Below are 21086 nucleotides of genomic sequence, written 5' to 3' on the forward strand. Positions count from 1 at the left end.
CGTCTCTCGTTCTCGGGCAGGCGCGGACGGACGTTTCCTCGTCAGATCGAACGCGATCGATCGCCGCGGCAATTTGCCCACGGAACGATCAAGATAAGTCTTGATAAATTATGAAATTATAACTCTCTCATAACGCGATTCAAGTACGATTGTTTGAATTTCAAGAAAAATACCCGGATATAGAGTGCGTAGGAGAGTCTTTCGCGTAAATAGACGCGCAATGTGCGGCGATGAGACGGCAAGAATTTTATTAGGAGCTTCATTTTTCAAATCGTCGCGCATCGAAGTTTTTTCTCAACCTGCAGCTTTCCCGCAGGTATTTCTTCTTTCCACTTTCTTATATTTGTTGTATTTTATAAAAGCGCTATGATAGAACGAGGGATGCAATTTAGTTTTCAAACTATATAGGTTCATATATAATAAAAAGAGAGAGAGAGAGAGAGAGAGAGAGAGAGAGATATATATATACATATATATTTACATCTTGTGTATTTAATATATACATATATAATATATATATATATATATATATATATACATATTAGAAATAGCCTCTTATTTGTAAAAAAAATTACATTTGCTATTATATTATCGAGATTTTTCAGACTTTTCTGACGAAATATTTGCCTATATTTTCAACAGGAATCGTTACTTTTGTCGCTATAGAGATTCGTGATACACTGTACAAATTTTATGGATTGATTCCGGTTGTGTCGAGTTTTGCGGATCGTGTAAACAATAATAAATCGATGCATAATAAAGCCACATTGTGTCGTTATAGCAACTATCAGTAATAATCCGAAATCGATTCGCGTGGTCGCGTGGTGACATTTTCAAGCTAGTCGGCGCACGGCGAGAAAATTGATAGATCGAAATGTCACGATTACACGTGTCGAAATTATGCTCATTTATTATGAGAAATGGCAAAACGCCGATGAGCGTTTTCAGCCGATTTCATCTGAAATTTGGCGATCGGTTTGACAGTGTCATGTGTCGGAGAGGTTATACCCAGTATTCCTCACAGCTGCGGATTTATCCGCTGTACAAATTGTTGGACAGAGTATTTTTCGAATATTGTCCCGTGAAACTTTCAACGACGACGAGAGAAGAATACAGAAAATACGACAATAAGAAATACAGAAGACATTACAAACATCTTGGACTGCTTTTAAGCAGTCTTGGATTCATAGTGGCTTTTTGCGATGCCCCAAATTTAGCAGGTAAGTATTTAATTTGAATAAATTTTAATGTATGTGGGTGTGTGAAAAAAATTCTATAACATCAGTATGAATTAATGGAGATAATGATGTATGATTGTTTACAGAAAAAAGATTTTTTCGTGCTGCTCAGTACAGTAATATTTCAGAATTAAAAAAGGTGAGTTTTCTGATAAAAATATAAAAAAAAGAGACATTATCTAAAGTTAACTTGAAGAGAATGATTCTTAATTGCAATTTCTACTAGAAACTGTTTCTTAATTATTTTTTTATATGGCTCTAACAAAATTATTCCTGTAAAAGTAAGGAGATATTGACATTACTATATGTTTCAGGCTATAGCAGATGGTATCGACGTAAACACGAGACATCCATTTGGTTGGACAGCATTACATACTGCTGCTATTAATCAGAAAGTAGAAGTCATCAAAATTCTATTGCACAATGGCGCCGATGTAAATGCCGGAGATAATTTTGTTAATGTATATAGAACTGCCATGGAAATGAGATTACATTCTTTAGATGGTATTTATATTCTGCATTATTTGTATTCCATATATTCTATTTTCTTATAAAGTTCAAGAATATATGCACCTACTTAGAACTTATATTAATAATTGATTTTATTTTCAGTTGTTATGAAGAGAGATGAAGAATTTTCTGATCGACTGAATAATCGAGCTACATTTCAAGGTTTTACAGCTTTGCATTATGCTGTATTGGCCGATTCAAAAATATGTGTGAAAGCATTATTAGATGGTGGAGCAAACCCTACTGTAGAAAATGAAGCTGGGCATCGAGCGGTTGAATATGCTACAGAGGGAGAAATTAAAGAAATGCTCATCTATCATGCTATTAAATACGATGAAATAGTAAAAGAGAAGGTATATACTACGAAATTATTTTCTTTTAGTCGTACACGACTTATGTGTATAAGGTTACATGAAAGCAGAATTAATTTGCACAATGCATATAAACAAGAATATCCGGCTTAGGAAGCGGAGGAACGTCGTCGATTTCCATTGGAACAACGTTTGAAGCAACGTATTGTTGGACAGGAGGGACCAATTTCTATTGTTGCATCTAGTAAGATCTGATAATTTTTATTGTGAATGTTTTTTTTTTTTTTAATAAAAGATTTATTATAAATTATTATATTATCTAATATTATCAGCTATTAGGAGGAAAGAAAATGGTTGGATAGATGAGGAACATCCAGTAGTATTTCTCTTCTTGGGTTCGTCAGGCATTGGCAAGACGGAATTAGCTAAGCAATTAGCTGCTTATATTCACAAAGATAAACGAGACAGTTTTATTCGATTGGATATGTCTGAATATCAGGAAAAACATGAGGTTGCAAAATTAATTGGAGCACCACCAGGGTACAATCTATATTATTATTGTTATTATTACAATTATTATTATAATCTTACGATTAGTTTAATCATTTTCCAAGCATAAAGTTTGTCTCAAAACAAGTCTCAAATTTACGTTACATTTAGAGTTTAGTATTGTAATTATAAAATTTATTATTTAGATATGTGGGACATGATGATGGTGGACAACTGACAAAACTTTTGAAAAAACATCCTTCTGCTGTTGTACTATTCGATGAAGTTGACAAAGCTCATCCCGATGTTTTGACTATTTTGCTACAACTCTTTGATGAAGTATTTATTTACTACTTAAACACATTTGTCTATTCTTATAGTATTTTTAAAGAAAACAATTATTTTTACTCTTAAGGGAAGGCTGACCGATGGTAAAGGAAAGACAATCAAATGCAAGAAAGCTATTTTTGTAATGACATCAAATTTAGGAAGCGAAGTAATTGCAGAGCATGCAATGCAACTTAGAGCAGAAGCTGAAAGATTATTAAATCATAGATTAAACAATACTTCTGATGAAGATCAAGAACCAGAACATATTGAGATATCGCGTAACTTTAAGGATCAAGTGGTGTGTATTAGAAATAAAAGCAAAAGATGACTTGATTAAAGCATAAATTGAAAAAAATTGGAAAATAATATAATAAAATCGCCTCACAGGTACGTCCGATACTGAAAGCTCATTTTCGGAGAGATGAGTTTCTGGGACGAATAAATGAAATAGTTTACTTTTTACCATTTTCCCGAGCAGAGTTGGTAAAATTAGTCACCCGGGAATTGGAAGCGTGGGCTACGCGTGCAAAAGAAAGACACATGATCGAATTAAAGTGGGAAAGAGAGATCCTATCGGTATTAGCAGATGGATACGATGCCCATTATGGTGCTCGTTCCATTAAGTACGAAGTGGAAAGGCGTGTTGTTAATCAATTAGCAGCGGCTCACGAACGTGGGCAGCTTGGTAATTAATTTATTTATATATATAATCTCGTTTAAATATTGCATAATTGTTTTAACTTTTTTTTTTAACAGATAAAGGATGTTGCGTATTATTAAAAGCAAAGTGGCATGAAAGCGGCGCAAGCATAACTCTTTCTGTTCGGCAAAAGGATTCAAAAAATTTTGTCGATATTGTAGAGACAGATAAATTGACGACAAATGTGAATTCAAAATTTTTATAATTGATACTTTATAGAAAGAACGGCTCTGTTTCAATAACTTGTATATAAATACGTATCTCATCTGAAAAAGTATATATACTTTTATAAATATATATATAGGTATATATATATGTTATATAAATATATATAGTATACTTATAAGATATATATATAATTCTTATATATATAATAATAATAATAAATATACATATATGTAGAAGTCGGTCATTTGTGATACATGTTATAGAAACATAATGTTATGAAACATAATGTATATATTGATTTATAGTACAAATGTATAAAACATGTATAATAAAATGTATGAAAAAAAGATTCGGAAATATATTTTATAAATTGCAAATGGAAAATCTACGAAGAGTATTGGATATATAGAAATATATATATTGGATTTCTGATGTAAATAACTTTATTTTAGATGCAATTATGATTGGATCGAGAATACATTACAAGAAAATATTAATTACACATCACATTTAGAATACATTACTTATTCTTCGCGGTGTGTGTGTGTATGTGTACGGAGACGAGAGATTTATTTTTAAAAACTCTTCAAACCCATCGCAGCAAAAACGTCCTTTCTGCCTTACTTTAAAATCACGACACAAGAGTAAGATAAAACGCTCCTTCTTATCCTTATTATTGGCAGGACAAACGTCACCTTTTTTCACTTGTTAAATCTCATGTTAATTAAGATATTAAGTGAGGCTCTTCTTGGTATACCGTATAATGCAAGGCAAATTCAGGTCCATCAATAGGTGGGTCTATTGATTGAAGAACCACGAACGAGTTTTCTTTTCATTCACATAAAAAATATAACAACTCGCGCTGGTTCTGGTAAAACAACCCGATGTGTCGCGACATCAGTTTTTCATCGGTGAACAGTTGAGTTTTCAGCGTACACGTCAAACAAGTCAAGTTAATTTTTCATTCGGTATAAATATAATTTGACATAAGCTTCGAAAAATTGAGCTCCTTATATAACGAGAATATATGTGTAAGTATACTTTATAAAGAATTCTTTGTCGACGTGATGTAGAATATAGAATACATATCGAAAGTACAGTTTCAGCAGACACCCAAGATGATTGTACGACGGTAAACATATATATGTATATATATGTATATATAAGAACATTTTTGTCGAGAAAATGTATATATTTATATATTAATACAGTGCGACTGCAAAAACGGAAATATCAATAATATACTTTTATTATATTTTTTTTAATTTGTGACATTAATTATTGTTTTTTTTTAAATTTATTTCAGAGTCAACGTTTCAATTTTATCGCAATCGCATTTTTCTCTTTCATGATCTAATCTCGATTTCTCATCCGTAAAACATTATAGATTGTGGCTTTTCCTCACATTTTAATACAAATATATAATGCTTTGCGTTTCTGAATTACTTTTGATCTTTATTATAGAAACTTATTCAAGGTTTGATAATTATCGAGAAACGAAGATTCCACTTTTTCTCTACAGAAAGTTTGTCTCTAACTTTATTAAAGCAAATATTCCTATTATCGATATCCATTTTTACAGTCGCATAAGATGCCTCTCTAACTCTACTATATCTTTCTCTCGTAGTATATATTATATAGAATAATAGAAATACTGTTTAAATATATAACTTTTAAGCGTACGATTCGGACTACGCTTCCATGTAGCGAAGCGTTTCTTCTAAATCTTTAGAGATTTTTCTCTCTTTCTCTTACATATATATATATTATTATAAATATATATAATTATATATATATATATATAAAATATTATAAATATATATATAAAATATTATAAATATATATATATATATATAATTATATATATACATGTATAATTATATATATAATTTTTATTATATATAATATTTTATTTTATATATACTTAACGCTCTCATTAACATTTAATTCTTTCTTTTCAATAATTGGGTCACGACAATGCAATTTTAGCTGACAAACCACAGACACTTAGATGTACATACGATTGTACATACATATATGATTAAATCCTTTGACAACCGGCAGGCTTATTTTATTTCGATATTTAAATGTAGAAGAAATAGAACCGGCAATGAAAACTAATAAATTATTGATATGGTGAATTTTGGTCGAATATAAAGTTTTTAATTTGTAATTCTTAATTCGCTTAGAGATCAGACTTAATTTTCCGTTGTAATATATATATAGTATATAGAAGAAATAAATTTATACGTAATTTTTATATATAAATTTTTATATATAAATTTTATATATAAATTTATATATAATTTTTTTTTGTAGGAGGATATCTCGTTGTAAACGTGTAATAAACAAATTTCATTGCCAATTATCGTAAAATCGTGTTCGACGTGTTAAAACGAGCGAAAGGACATATTACGCTCGATTTCTCTTTACGTGCATCATGTTCCACTTTATTTAGCACATGAATTATACATTCGACAATACACAGCGACAACGACAATCAATTTTCGCGATTAGCATGCTCGCTCGCGGAGATATTGTTTTAGGTCTTTTTAATTAGCCTGCAAGCTATTATATAGGCATGGCGCACTTTGAATGCTCTTCCAGGCCACATTTGTCACAGACAATGATATAGACTTAGGCTCTTTTCGATATATATATATATTTATAATGCTTTTTTTCTCTCTCTCTCTCTTTCTCTCTCTCTCTCTCTCTCTCTCTCTCTCTCGCGAAGAAGCATAATTTTATATAAGAGAAATATATATATATATATATATATATATATATACACGGAATAAACCTGAGAGAAAATAGCTCTTTTCACCGAGGGTGGAACGGATTTTCGATCAGCGTACTCGGAGAAATTGATAAGAATCGTCTCTTCGAGACAATCTTTTTAATCTTAAAATATTAGTTTGTACGTTTAATTATTGATCTGTTAAGCGAAACGCGCGAGATCGGTCTCCGCTTTTGCTTCACAGCTTATAGATTCACGTTTCCCTTCCCACGTTTTAGCTTCGCTTTCGGAGAGAAGTGTAAGTCCGCGATAAAATATCTCAGAACGCGATTATTATTATTATTTTTAAAAATACATATGTCTAAATCTCGTCTCGAGGCATCTTCAAAAATTAAGAAATATACAGTTGGATCTCGCGCATATATATGTATATGTATGTAGCGTCAAGTAATGCATCGTGCAACGAACGGAAATGCGGGTGCATGTGCCTGGAGTCAGTTTTAGTGCACGGTATATTATTATACGAAGAGAGAATATATTTATATACGATAATATTTTTCTTTTTTACTTTTTTCCTTTCTTCCTTCTTTTTTTCTCGCGCATCGACACAATTCCAGACGATATGTCACAAAAAACCTTTAACGGCCATTAATATACCTATAAAAGTGCAGAAGAATACGGTTATTTTTTTTTTTTTTTTAATAGAGGTCTTCGTCTTTTTCTCGTTTTTTTCGAAAGGGATAGGAAATACATGTTGTTTCTTGCCATTTTACATGCAATATCGCTACGTACGTATTTCGTGATGTAGGTGCAGGTATTATTCGTGATATTTCTACTATTCAACTATCCGTCGTTACGACGATAGATTGTCGATTTCCCTCGAGAAGGCGAGGACGCGCGAATTACGTTGAGAGCGATTGAACGCAAGTTCTCGTCTAATTAATGTAACGTGTGCCACTCCGCGATCTGCTTCCTCGGCGACTGCGTCATTTGGAGCCAGTGCTCTCGTCCCTGGCTGTTGTCCGTACCTGTAGCTGGACCGATGATGCAGGAGCCGACGATGGCATTTCCGCTCATCAACTCGCTGCTCGAGTCCAGCACGCATATCTTATGCACACAAACGTGATTGATTAATTATTTTTTATTCGTTTTTCTTGATCAATCTGCACAGAGGCAATTTTCTCTTAAAATTAACCCTGAAAATCATGGTAATCGTGGGACAATATGGTATATGGAAAGAATTTTATGAGAATTTCTCTGATAAATATTTATCACAATAAAAATAATAATATCTACACGTTAAAATATAAAACATGTTTGAGTAATTTTAGTAAACTGCATAGTAAAATTAAAACGTATTTTATATTTTATTGTAATAGATATTATTATTTTTATTGTGATAAGTATTAATCAGATTCTCATAAAATTTTTTCCATACCAGCATATTGTCCCACGATTACCATGATTTTCAGGATAAATTCTAAGAGAAAATTCTATTATTGTCAGTGTATATATATAATATTACTCGTGAAATTATTAGGCTTAAAAAGAAAAGATTAGATACCTCTATAGCTGATGAGGCTAGTGAGGAGGCGGGTACATTGAATGACATCGCTTCGTTCCAAACGGGATTCATCGTCGCTCTCCTAACAGCTGTCTTCTTCTTCTTCCTCACTCGCCTTTCGCCGCAAAGTAGACTGACTTTCGCGAAGGGATCCAAGGTCTCCTTATCCTGCGCCGCGTTAATTAAAATATACAATATTATTCAAGCACATACACGTACATATACGTTTAAAAAAATATATATAATATATATGATATAAAAATAAATTTATATATATATATATAAATATATATAATATACATAAAAATCTTATTAATTGAAAAATATTCTTATTTAGCCGGAAATAAATAAAACGGAGGTTACTCTTTATTTTCTAGGCAAGAAGGGGCGACATGGGGAGAGAGAAGAAAGCTCTTATTGCACTCTGGCCACAGCCTACCTGCTGAGGAAACAGATTTCTCGCCTTCATCATGAGCACCGTGAGCCTCTCAGCGCTCGGTAAGTAAGACAATGAAACCAAGACCTCTTGAATCTCTTCCGGCGGTTTGCGCTCTCTCGCTATTTCACCAAAGACCTCCACCGGTGAAGTAGAGGAGACGAGTTCGAGGCTGTCCATCGCCACCCTCAGCGAACCCACCACGTCGTTCCTCGAGAAGCGATCGTAATCGAATACCTAATTAATATCACGTCGTTAATATTATTATTATTTTAACGATCGAATTGGGAATCGCGCGATTCGACGTGAAATGTAATTGCCTGCAAGACTAGAGTCTTCTCCTGCAGCTCCTCGTAGCTGACGGGAAACTTGAAGTGCTGATCGAAAAACGGATTCGGATCGTTTCGATGAATTTGCGTCTGCCTCTTCCTACTGTCCACTTCCGGGCTGAGACTCAATTTCACGTAGGGATCGTTGAAGCCGCCCTGATCGCTACCAGCAAGATCGTGGGCCTCGATCAAGTGCACGTCCAAGTCCGATTTATCGAAGTCGTATCTCAGGCGCAGATGAAGCCTGCCCAAGTGTTTCCCCGTCCTGCGATTTATCGCACGCAGATGTACACGCTTATCTTATAGCAATAATCGAGTGTTTTCTTCAGCACAGCACAAGAGCAAGTAACTTAAGATCTGGCACTTTATCAGAGGGAAGTTTTATGAGCAAAGTTTTATTATGTACCTGCGAGCGCTGAGAAAGACAGGACCGTCTCGTCTTTGATAGAGATCCGGCTGTAAAGAACCGAGCGGAGAAGCAGGCGGTATCGGGCCACCGTCGCTACTGTAGAAAAATAAGAAATAAGAGAAATGCAATCCCCGTAAGGAGATGAAAAGGATTCGATGAAAGCTAAATATTCGAAAATAAAAATGGTCCGAGAAGAATTTATGCGACTTCTTGTTAATTAATATCTTATTATCAATCATGATATAAATAAAAGTTTTGCTAATGTTATAAAAAATGTTTTCAAATAATTATCGAATTGATTAAATTAAGAGAGAGAATCTTATGTACGATTTGCTTTGTAAAAATGATATACAATTAATATGTAATTTTTTTTCTTTCTTAAATTAGTTTTGTCTGAATTTTATTATAGCTCTTTAATGAGTGTTCATATTTTTACAAAAATATATTTTCGATATAATTACGATTTGATTACGATTTGTGAGAATTCTGTTGTTACCTTATGGAAGCACGTGGCGGCGGGATGAGGAGGGGCGATAAGCAACGACTGGCCTGTCTGGAAGTACTTTGAATGGCATTCATCGGCGAACAACCGCAAGTAGAACTTATGCCCGTTGCTACGGACGACAAAGAGGTCTGCGAAGGCGACGCATTTCCGCTATGCAGGCTACTCGAGTTATTCGCAGGACTTGCACAACGTGCATCCAATGACGCCACCCGGGCTGGCGAAGGAGACCTGTGGGAAATTTCCAAATTACGCATCGATGTCGGAGAATGGAAAAATTGTAATATGTTGACATGGCGCAAAAGATGTACGCGTTTAGAAATTTTTTAAAAATTGCGTACAGAGGAAATCTCTTCGAGACGAAGAGAGAGAATGGAATCCTTAAAAACGATTGAAAAATCTGTAAATAAAAAGTTGCAGCAGAAGAGGTTTCTCGATTACGAAGGCTGAATGGCTGCTGTCATTTATTTAAATAAAGAATGGAACAATCAACAACAACATTATATGAAACAACACACTAGACATTTGCATATATACATGTATTTGTGACTTGAATAAATTTTCGCGACGGTATTTCATTATTCATATTCTGTCAACCAGAGAGTTTCACAAGCGAACTCGTGGAAAAACCGATGCAAAGTTTAAAAGAAGAGAAAAAAAGGCTATCTATTTTCTCGAAGCTTCGAAGAAAAAACTCCCTTTCTTCGCGCGCGTTCTCTTATGTAAAGTTTTGAAAAATTTATTCTCGACGCTCCCTCGAAGTCTTTTCTCACTCAATGAATTGTCCGCGGACAAAAACGCAGAATGACCTGGTCCTGCCTCTTTTACTAACCTTGAGTTTCTTCTAGGTGGATACGAGAAGGCGGCGTGCAGGGGATCGTGTTGACCATGATGCCGTCCGTCCGGGCCGAAAGCCCTGATCTGAGGCGACGATCCGCGATGACTGGAAGGACATGGTGCACCCTCGAGCGAGCTCTGCGAGCTGACGGACGAGTTCCTCGCCAACGTACGACCGCCACCGCCCGGATAGCTGCGACTCTGATGAGGTAGGCCTTTAGAGAATACAAATTACGATTAAACGGGATGAAAAATTGTCGCGTGGTAATAAACGACCCGGAGATGAGGAACTTCCGAGAGCCTCTTTCTCAATAATGCGCGACGATGGCCTCGTAAATTCTTTCGTGAATTCTTTCGGCAAGAATGAACCGAAAGAGAATGATGGAGAGAGAGAGAGTCTCTCTGAATGGGATCATAGAATGCGGAATATTACATTTTGAAAATCCGTTGATAAACGGTAAAAGAGAATTTTATATGTGTACTTGATTCTCAGAGATAAAACAAAGGATATAAACGTTAATTTAACGATACTTTGTTTAATAGTCTACTCAGACAGCACCATGTCCAAAATTGGAGCATAAGAAATCTTTAAGACATCTTTAAGAAGTCTTATGATATGATATCTAAAAGACATCTTAAAAATATTTTAAAGATGTCTTATGCGCCGATTTTGGATGGTGCTATCTGGATGACTGTCACTTTCCGAAAACGGATAGAATTTCAATTGCACTGAAGAGAAATAGAGAATTCTCTCCGCCCGCTCGTCCCTTTTCTGTAGTTGAATTAATTACTATATAACTTTAACTAGGATTTGTGGCGAATACGGTCCTATTAAGGGAATTTATGGTTACCCGATTCGGTCGTCGATGGTTGTACCGCATGTTGCTCCTTCGCAATGTTAAATTCCTGAAACAGAAAGTCGAGGTAATTAGAATTCGCTTTAACAACCTCGATGGCGAAGCTCGCCGAGCTTATTCGATCCAAACATGCTCGTTAAATATTCGACAGATATATTCTTAATTAATTATGTGCGCGCGCGCGCGCGCATCTCGCTCCGATTTCACATTGGACGGTTTTTCGACAAGAAATTTCTAACATTTTTTCTCGGATGAAAAATTCAGCTGAAATTTATATGCATAAAATATTTCCCTAGCTAGAGAGAGAGATAGAGAGAGAGAGAACTCGCGATCTCATATACCGAGAAATAATATCACTGTATGAATATTCTTGATATTTCTTTTTATTTTTCATTTTTTTGCTTGATACAATTGCATATTTATTATACTGTAAATTATATGAATCTGTCTATAGGCAAACCGTGCGCGTATAACTTTTATTGTTCGCGAAAATGTCGAAATCTATATGTATATGTCAATGTGCATACATTCTCAAAGATACGCGGCAAGATTATAATTATCTCTCCCCTGTCGATTTCAACAAAAAAATCTCCATTCTTTATTTTTCCTATTCCCATTTTTCCTACTTTGATGTACCTATTGAATATGCCGCGGGAGAGAGCCATTTCCAATATCTTCTTCCATTGGCCTCTCTATAGTGTTTTATATGGTATCACCTTTTTACAAGGGAACAAAAGCAGCGTGCATTTTAACGGTTTAATCGTAACTTCGTAAACGTACGATTCCCCGTGTCATGTTGCTCTCCGCTTGTGTGTGTGTGTGTGTCGGACGGAATTAACGCTTTAATTAAAGACCGCTTGTTTCAGAAATTGAGCGCTCTGTTGTAATAACGTTCGCCTCGCGCGGCGTGAAAAACCGGGGCTTTTTCTCGTGATTATCACGGTTGACCCTGTAAACTTTGAACACGCAGGTCGGCTTCCAACTCGATTATAAGCGTACGTTTGAATAGAGTGACCCTACTTGAATCGGTGAGGTGAAAAATTTTCTAGAGTTTTAATTACCTACATAAATATAGGGGAGATCTTGTTCAACTAAAAAAAACAAACGACGCGTCAGGAAGGAATATAGAATAATGAAAAATAGTTATAAACACGCGTGCTAACTTTAATTATAATTTATACCTAGATAAGGGATCAAATATTAGCGATATGAGCGTTTGGTAGATCAAGATAAAGGTTCGTTAGTTTTACATACACGAGGTCGTGTTAGCTTATGCATATAGTATATTCAATTAACTGTGTATGTACTCTTTTACACAAATTACACATTAAATTTTATTATATACATTAAAAATAATAATAGCAAGGAGATGGGACATTTCTTTAAATAATACAACAACCACAAATTTGTTGTAATCTTTCGAAAGAAACGGGATTTTTTTTTATTCGACGCGATCTCTCTTGGGATGGCGAAGATAATCGAGCGGTTCCTTTGAAGTTTCGAAGCGTCCTCCATAAGCCCTTGATAAGGCTGAGCCTTTGAATTATGAAGCCAAGGACAGAGAGAGAGAGAGAGAAAGAGAGAGAGAGACAGTCAAAGATGCTAACTTCGTGTTTCAATGTCGTGACGAGAGGGTAGGTGGCAGTTACGGGGTTGAGGTCGCTGGAGGCTGCCTTTCACGGGTCGATACTTGGAGCGGAGCGCGAACGGAATCCACGGTTCCGCCCATCGAGTCGAAATATCCAAATCCACCATTGTTTTTCTATCCATCTCCGATATCGCATCGATCGCGATTTATACGTCCGTATAACGACACGAATTTCCGACGTGCTCGAATATACGATGTCCTAAGGATATCCTCGATTATAAGGTAAAACGACCTGTTAAATTTCGGCAGCTGTTTACGTCGGACGTTTCTGTCCTTCCTGTTTGTATGTCGCACTTGTGCTGTTTACGTACATATTACGCACGTCGTCCCTTTCTAACGCGATATTGTATACATACGTGTACGTGCGCACGCGAAAATTACGTAAGGCCTGTCAAATTAAACACGTGCTTAACGTGCACCTTCCGAAAGATCTGTAAATGATGAATGAGTGGGGGATCGATACTTCGATACTATGCCAGCGCTGAGAATAGCGACACTTTACTTTTTAAAATTTTAGATTGCGTGTTAGAATCTTTTCTTCTTAAGTACATTTTATCTTTTACTATTTTTTTTTATGTATATAAGAACTGCAGAGGATCTTGAAGGATGTTTCGCGCACAAATAGGGGTGAAGCTTCTTTTGGTGTCAAACATAGATCCCGATATATAAGAGAGAGATTGAAAAACGTAAACGCGAGTGACTTAATTAAAGTCATAATAACAAGACATTTTCGCGGATCAAAGCTGTCAGATGACACATGCGCGCGGAAAAACGCAAAGCCACGAGAGAGAGGGAGAGCGATATTAAAAATTTATATATGCGCGATACATGATAATTTTTCCCTCTTTTTTCGCGAAGAACTTCCTTTACCGTAAGCGGTGTCCGCAAGATTTTAATTTCGCGCCGCGGCGAAAAAATTAACTCGCTTTATCATGCAAATTTCGTACGACGGGACCGAGAGTTTTTCTCTGTAGCACTTTTTTCACGTTCGGAGTGCCACTCCGTATATATGTATAAGTCGCGAATATTCGAGAGCGAAGGGAAAAGAGCTTGGGGTGCAGAGAGCAAGCATGCGAAATGTGTTCGCTTAGAAGCACAAACCGTTATCGACCATGCATAACAAATATTGTCGACAGATTTTAGTATAGTCACGCTGTCCCCGATAAAAAGTGACCCGGACCTTAAACATGCGCGGACAAAACGAGGGACATTACGTTATATCCGCGGAATGATGTTGTAAGAATACAAAAAGGTTGCTTAAGCATGTAGATTTTATGCACAGAATAAATTACGAATAGTTATGATTATCAGCTATTGAATATCTAGGAGGACGTAATAAAAGTTAAAAAATTACGCAATTTTTGCGAAGTTCGTGGTTTTTGTTAGTTAATAATATAGACTTGCGTATGAGGGAGGTTTATTTAAATATTGTTTGAATGTAAAACTATAAGTCTATCTTTGTAAAAAAAAATGAAATAAAATTCTATCAATTTATATACCTAAATTAATTATCGAAGCGAAAAACCATTTTATTGTATTTTGATCATGACACACACACACATACACTTTATAGTGTAAAAAATAACAGCAGTTTTTCGCATTTTTAAAGTTTTTCTCTCTGAAATTGCAAAGTGTTATAGTTATAGTTATTAAACTGCTACGCAAATAAAAAAATTATATTTATTCGTTATCCGTAAAAAAGAATCCGATAGTCGAAAAAGCATGCGTGTACATGTGCAGGAAATGAAGATTGATAAAAAGAGTACATTATATGTATATATACATAAATATGTATACCTATATACGAGGGCAGTTCGATAAGTCAGTGACTTTTACAAGATATGGCACTCAAATCGCAATCTAATTTTATTTCTGATATTTACCATCTTATTTAAGTATACACACCAAGTTTCAAGTAGATCTGTCAAATAGAAATTTTTTGACAGCGTTCTAAAGCGGATAAGTTTGTGTTTTTTGCTAAAATGGAAAAAAGTGAATTTCGTGTGCTAATAAAACATTACTTTTTGCGTGGAAAAACCATTAAGGAAACTGAAGAAAAGCTAAAAAAGTATTATGGGGACTCTGCTCCGTCGCATGGAATGGTTCACAAGTGGTTCACTGAATTTCGTTGTGGTTTTTGGTCGATTGTGAGCAAGCGCGGCACCCATCTGGCCGACAACTTCTTCATGCCCAAATCTTTATGCAAGATATTAAAAACACGTTCGTTTGAGATGTTTACCATCTTGGCTATCTCGCGTATCTTCACTCGACGGTCATCCAATACAATATCATGGATTTTATTGACTGTTTCTTCAGTTGTGACCTCATTCGGATGTCCCGGGCGCTCAGCATCATTCGTGCTTGTACGACCACAACGAAATTCAGTGAACCATTCCATGCGACGGAGCAGAGTCCCCATAATACTTTTTTAGCTTTTCTTCAGTTTCCTTAATGGTTTTTCCACGCAAAAAGTAATGTTTTATTAGCACACGAAATTCACTTTTTTCCATTTTAGCAAAAAACACAAACTTATCCGCTTTAGAACGCTGTCAAAAAATTTCTATTTGACAGATCTACTTGAAACTTGGTGTGTATACTTAAATAAGATGGTAAATATCAGAAATAAAATTAGATTGCGATTTGAGTGCCATATCTTGTAAAAGTCACTGACTTATCGAACTGCCCTCGTATGTACATAATATATAGAATACTTAGACAAAAAATCCTGTGAAAGGATTTAACGATCTTTTGCATTTTTAAATTTAAATTGATAAGGAAAAACGATGCAACATGCATGAACGAATAACGGATAAAAAGGGATGAAAGGGTGAAATTCCTATTACGTTTGGATTGAAATTTGGATTGGGAAAGGATATTAAAAGCGTTACATACACGTTAATCTTCTATCGGACAATAAGAATTTCGGAAAGTAGCAAAATCGTTGGTTTATTAGAGGAAATGATTTTAATGCGGGAGCACGAGAGCGTATATAAACGCTTTGTATGAAAGCTTTACGTAATCCTTCTAGAAGAACGGCACAAGTCGGGGCAAGTACTATTATGTCGATGAACAGAAAGAGCTTGACACCGCATGTTGTATCGGATGCTTCCTCCCTCTCCTTCTCTTTCGTGTTTATTGCAAACGCTGGCTGTATCTTAATTTTTGAAATATATAATAAGTAATATAATAAAAAATACATTATAAATTTCTTGAAGTATATATATACATATATATATTTTTTATTATAAAAATAATATGATAAAATAATAAATTATAAATTATATATATATTATATATAATTTAGAATTTATTTTTTTATTATATTATTTTTATAATAAAAAATTTATATATATAGATATTTATCTTGAAATAAAAACGAATGATTGGAAAAAGTTATTATATAACTATTGATGTTTCTCGAAATTGTTCAACACGTATAGATATACTTAAAAAAATTTTAAATCTATTTATTATAATTTCGTCGAGGATGTGTTTGTTGCTTAGCTGCAGCATCGAGAACTTTAGTTCTATTCAAGATTCAGATACGCTTTAAGTTTGCGATCATTGAGGAATTTCTGGGAACGCGTGAAACGAAGTTATCTGAGACTTGACAACAAGGATGAAATTAGAACTTGATTGCGAAGAAATTTAATTCTTTATGACCTTTTTTTTAAATATAACTAACGAGTTCGTATGATTGAATCTAGTCTGCGAGAAAAATGATATTTTCAGAGATTGAATAATGTTATAAAGTTTTCCAATTTTCGCAACTCTCAATGCGTTGTACATTGACAGAACGTCTATTTACCTGCAGCAAAATGTGTAATTTACACACGAGTAAAAATATTTAGATAGATTAAATTAGATTCAATTTGATTCACACAAACAGTAGTTAAAGTGGTATTTTAAAAAATTGCATGAAATAGTATTTTAAAAATATCCTTTAATATTTAAAAAAAATAGATATTTATTTTGAAATAAAAATAAATGGGAAAATAACATATAACTGGTGTTACAAAATTATACTTAACAAAATTATAATCAACATGTATGATATTTTTCACATTATTTAATTTCCAAGTTAATTTCCAACGATATAAAAAAAAGTAATGACACAATGTTTTTTAAATGAATGTTCTATTATAAAAAATAGATTAAAATTTTTTTAAAGCGTATATGTATATATATATATTTTTTAATTATTAAGTATAATTATATTATAATGAGAAATTATATAAAAAGAGTAATATAATAAAAAATAGATTATAAATTTCTTAAAGCGAATAACTTTAAAAAATTTATATAATTTATTTTTTCATTATATTATTTTTTATAATATGATTAGATTTAATGATCAAGAAATAGTCCACGTTATGTAAGATTCCGAAAGCAATAGCGTAACTAAAATTTGATTTAATTGAATATCTTATATTTGCAATAGCATTTTTTGCGCGATCTATCATGCGTATTACAAATCGGACGCGTGTCAATCTGTGACGGTATCTCGATCACGGATGGTCGTGTATCTGTCAGAGATGTTCCAGTACCAATTAACCACTCTTCGTTTCTTGTCAAGGGAGAGCCATTGATCCGGAATTATGGTCCAGCGAACAAAATATAGTGTCGTTTCCGCGTAAACTCAACTACAAAAGTGCTGAATTTTAATTACTAGAACAACACAAGCGCGCGCCATTCTTCGGTTTTATGTTAAAAAAAGATATTTAAAAAAAAATAATATAAAGTTTGTTTAAACTCGATTAATATTTTTTCACAGAAATCAGCTGATTATAGCGTCAATTTGCTAATTAAATTTTAAAATAATAATATGGTAAAAAATTAAAATAGTTATATGTTGTAAATAATATGTTATAATACCTTATTCTCGATTAATATTTTTTGACACAAATCATCTGATAACTGTCAAAAATATTAATCGTGTTTAAAGTATTATAACATATATATTATTTAAAACATATTATTATTTTAAAAATTAATTCGCACACAAATTAACGCTTTAATCAGCTGATTTCTATCAAAAAATATTAATAAAGCGAAAATTTGCTAATTAAATATTCTAGCTTACATATTTATATTTATATTGTGTATGTTATAATTTGCTAATTAAATTTTAAATTAATTTTAAATTAAATTTTAAAATAATATGGTAAAAATTATAAAATAGTAATATGTTGTAAATAATATATTATAATACCTTATTCTCGATTAATATTTTTTCTTTCTGAAGCTAAAGCTTTCTAATATCTTTTCGAACGAATCTCCTTCGAGCTTTAATTAATTATTAATATTAAGTCATGTATGTGTATAGTATCGCGCGCGCTATTAGAATGAAGTTGCCGATGTTTGTAGAATATTAGCTTCGGCCATTACTGAAACGCCGCGAGCATCAGGCAGTTGGAGCTGCGTCCCGCTGTGATTAATTAGTAAGCATAATCGTTAGAAACCATTTCTGACCTTTGTATTGTAATATTTATCAATCGCATATCATAATTTCAACGTTAATATGTAGTCGTAATTGTTCGAAACGCATATTTCGCGAAAAATTCGATGCAAAATCTCTTGCCAACATAACCCAACTTAATCTGTTTTCGCGCGCGCGAATGTATTGCGATCCGTGGATATATCTATCGTTAATTCTAGCTTACATATTTATAAAAAATGACAGTAATTTAATCGACCAATTCTGGCAAAATTCAACTTTATTTTTCACAACGTTTCGAAAAATAATAAAAATAACACTAATATTTTTACTCTACTCCTTTATTCATACTTGTCAATGCATATTACAGCACACTTGATAAGGACCGAAACCCATGGTGGAAACGTTGTGAAAAATAAAATTGAATTTTGCCATAATTGATCGATTAAATTACTGTCATTTTTTAATTATCGTCTGGTGACCTTGCAATTTGATATCGCTGCTATATTACATATTTATATTGTGTATGTTATAATGCGCAATAATAAGATTATTCTAATACATGTATGTATTTTATTTGTTACAGATAGCATTGCGATACGCGTCGTGTCGGGAGTGCCGTGTAAAGTGTCGGGCGATCGTAATTATTCGTATTTTCGCGAGTGTCGTGAATGCTTCGAAGGAGCAAGGACGGTGGACCAAGAAGGGAGGAGGAGGCCCGGGGAGGCATCGGGCGACATCGGGCCAACTATGAGGTATGCAAAATAAAACATTTTTTCTAAACTGCATTGTTTATGAGATATTCGACACACACATAACATAATTTGAATATTTTGTTTTCAGATCAATGTGCTGTGTACTACAACTCCGCTATTGCACGTATCGGTGAGTAAGAAATGATTTATTTTATAATATTTCTGTAGCGGTAATGGGGGCATCAGTCGATTATATACGCTTTTTTTTTAACTATCTCATGATTAAAATTCCATAATTATACTGTAAAGTAATTTAATCGAATCGTATATTATTTTTGTCTTCTTTAAGTTTTGTAAATATCAAATTATTTTTAAGAATTCATAACTTGTTTGTTTGGACATCGGTGAATTAAATCAAACTTTTAAACAAATTTGCATACATTGAATTCTCGCGCAAGTGTGCTAGAAAGATTATCTGAAATAATTTAAAAAAAAGGGGAATTAAATTTAGAATACAAAAACAATACTCTTTCGTGCGTTATTAAATTAATAATGTTCTCGATGATTTTTTTTATGGTACGATTAGTTTCTAGTTTGTTTATTATCGGGTAACGATGGACGATGCCCCGGCGATTGATTTAATTCTCATTCAATTAATTGCTACGATGGCGCAATCAGTCATCTAGAAAGGAATCCTATATCCTATTAGTAAGCGAACGTTCCTATAACGACGCTGTGGATTTTTACAGCCAAAATTCAATTCGCTCATAGTGATTCACTTGCGTGAGCGAGGCTGATAAAGTTACGTAAAGTTAAGTAACTTTCGCTTCGGGGAAGTATAAGTTTTGGTTTTATAATTTTTCACAAGTCCTACGAATATATTTTCGAAATACTGGTATATCGCTAAAGTTGCGTGCGAGTCAACTTGAAATAACGAAAAGGTAGCGTTGATTGAAAGCTGGAGTGGAATCGTGTGATTAGATTCATCAGGGAGATTAGTCGCACACGTACTCGACATTAACTCGCCGCGACACGCAAGGAAACGTCAAAAGTCACACGCGTAACAAAGAGAAACGACCATGCCAGAATGCGCGCAACAAGTGTATCCAGATCGTAGCCGAGGTAATGAAACTGCATAGCACTTTCGCATTCGCGTCTAAAGCATCTTTCCGCGAATGATCCAATACTTTTCCATAAACATTTACCCTCTCGAGGAGGATAGATCTCTTAAAAATTCCGTTAAAAAACAGCCCGATCTTTCAGACTATTCTTTTAAACTTTTTTAGATTTTTTAATCGTTTTCTTTTTGGGGGGAATTGGTCAAAGAAAGAAATACTTTAATTGAATTTAAGTCGTATCTTATTTTCATAGTTACGCAATTGCTTTCAGAATCTTATATAACGTGGATTTTTTAATCATTAAATATAATTATTACACTGTTCAAGAAAAGAAAAACACCGAAACGAGACTAGTCTCTTAAAGTTTCTTATAGTTTTTTGGACGCTGAACACAAATCTGATTTTCAAATTGCTCACAATTTTGAGAAATTCGCAATTAAAGTTGCAAAAAAGGGCAATTTTTACCAACTTTGTCATATTGTAGCTACAATGTGTGACGTGCTGGAAAAGTTTTCTTGCAATTAAAATAAAGTATATTGTTGGGATTTTTGACTCTCTCAAAAGGAATTTTTGGTATCAATTATTGTCAATAAAGTATCGATGGTTAAATATGAGGTGTATTACGGAAGTTAGCTGTTAACTCATCATTAACGATTTACCAAGTAGCTTTTAAGTATGTTTATTTAAACTTAAGGTTTTTTAGGTCGCTGAATACGAATCCAATGTCAAAATTATCAAATTCAAAGTGGAGAACTTAATATGTTAAAAAAT

General features: G+C 33.7%; 2 protein-coding genes and 1 long non-coding RNA gene across 9 annotated transcripts in view; 2 read left to right on the forward strand and 1 right to left on the reverse strand.

The window, feature by feature from the left end:
* LOC145941233 (uncharacterized) overlaps positions 1 to 10696 on the forward strand; it is a 179505-nt gene extending 168809 nt beyond the window's left edge. The window contains exons 4-5 of the long non-coding RNA XR_014426143.1: positions 8425 to 8545; positions 10572 to 10696. This is a non-coding gene — a long non-coding RNA (uncharacterized LOC145941233). The remainder of the gene's footprint in view (positions 1 to 8424; positions 8546 to 10571) is intronic.
* Positions 648 to 3831, forward strand: LOC145941154 (mitochondrial disaggregase). The gene is made up of 10 exons (XM_083047065.1): positions 648 to 1220; positions 1325 to 1377; positions 1553 to 1742; positions 1851 to 2101; positions 2213 to 2303; positions 2392 to 2599; positions 2755 to 2887; positions 2964 to 3176; positions 3266 to 3563; positions 3635 to 3831. The coding sequence occupies exons 1-10, from the start codon at positions 875 to 877 to the stop codon at positions 3781 to 3783; spliced, it is 1932 nt and encodes a 643-aa protein (XP_082903191.1). The 5' UTR covers positions 648 to 874; the 3' UTR covers positions 3784 to 3831.
* Sytbeta (Synaptotagmin beta) overlaps positions 7113 to 21086 on the reverse strand; it is a 32059-nt gene continuing 18085 nt past the window's right edge. For all 7 annotated transcript variants that reach the window (XM_083047079.1, XM_083047097.1, XM_083047120.1 and 4 more), the window contains 8 exons: positions 11412 to 11466; positions 10556 to 10775; positions 9718 to 9954; positions 9219 to 9317; positions 8804 to 9077; positions 8487 to 8720; positions 8048 to 8215; positions 7113 to 7590 (listed from right to left, as the gene is read on the reverse strand). In XM_083047079.1, coding sequence (XP_082903205.1) covers positions 7423 to 7590; positions 8048 to 8215; positions 8487 to 8720; positions 8804 to 9077; positions 9219 to 9317; positions 9718 to 9954; positions 10556 to 10775; positions 11412 to 11466 — 1455 coding nt within the window. In that variant the 3' untranslated portion in view covers positions 7113 to 7422. The remainder of the gene's footprint in view (positions 7591 to 8047; positions 8216 to 8486; positions 8721 to 8803; positions 9078 to 9218; positions 9318 to 9717; positions 9955 to 10555; positions 10776 to 11411; positions 11467 to 21086) is intronic.

This window comes from Prenolepis imparis, unplaced genomic scaffold (genome assembly GCF_030444845.1).
Source record: "Prenolepis imparis isolate NDT839.2.m4 unplaced genomic scaffold, iyPreImpa1.0 SCAF_1, whole genome shotgun sequence".
In the NCBI taxonomy this organism is placed as follows: Eukaryota; Metazoa; Arthropoda; class Insecta; order Hymenoptera; family Formicidae; genus Prenolepis; species Prenolepis imparis.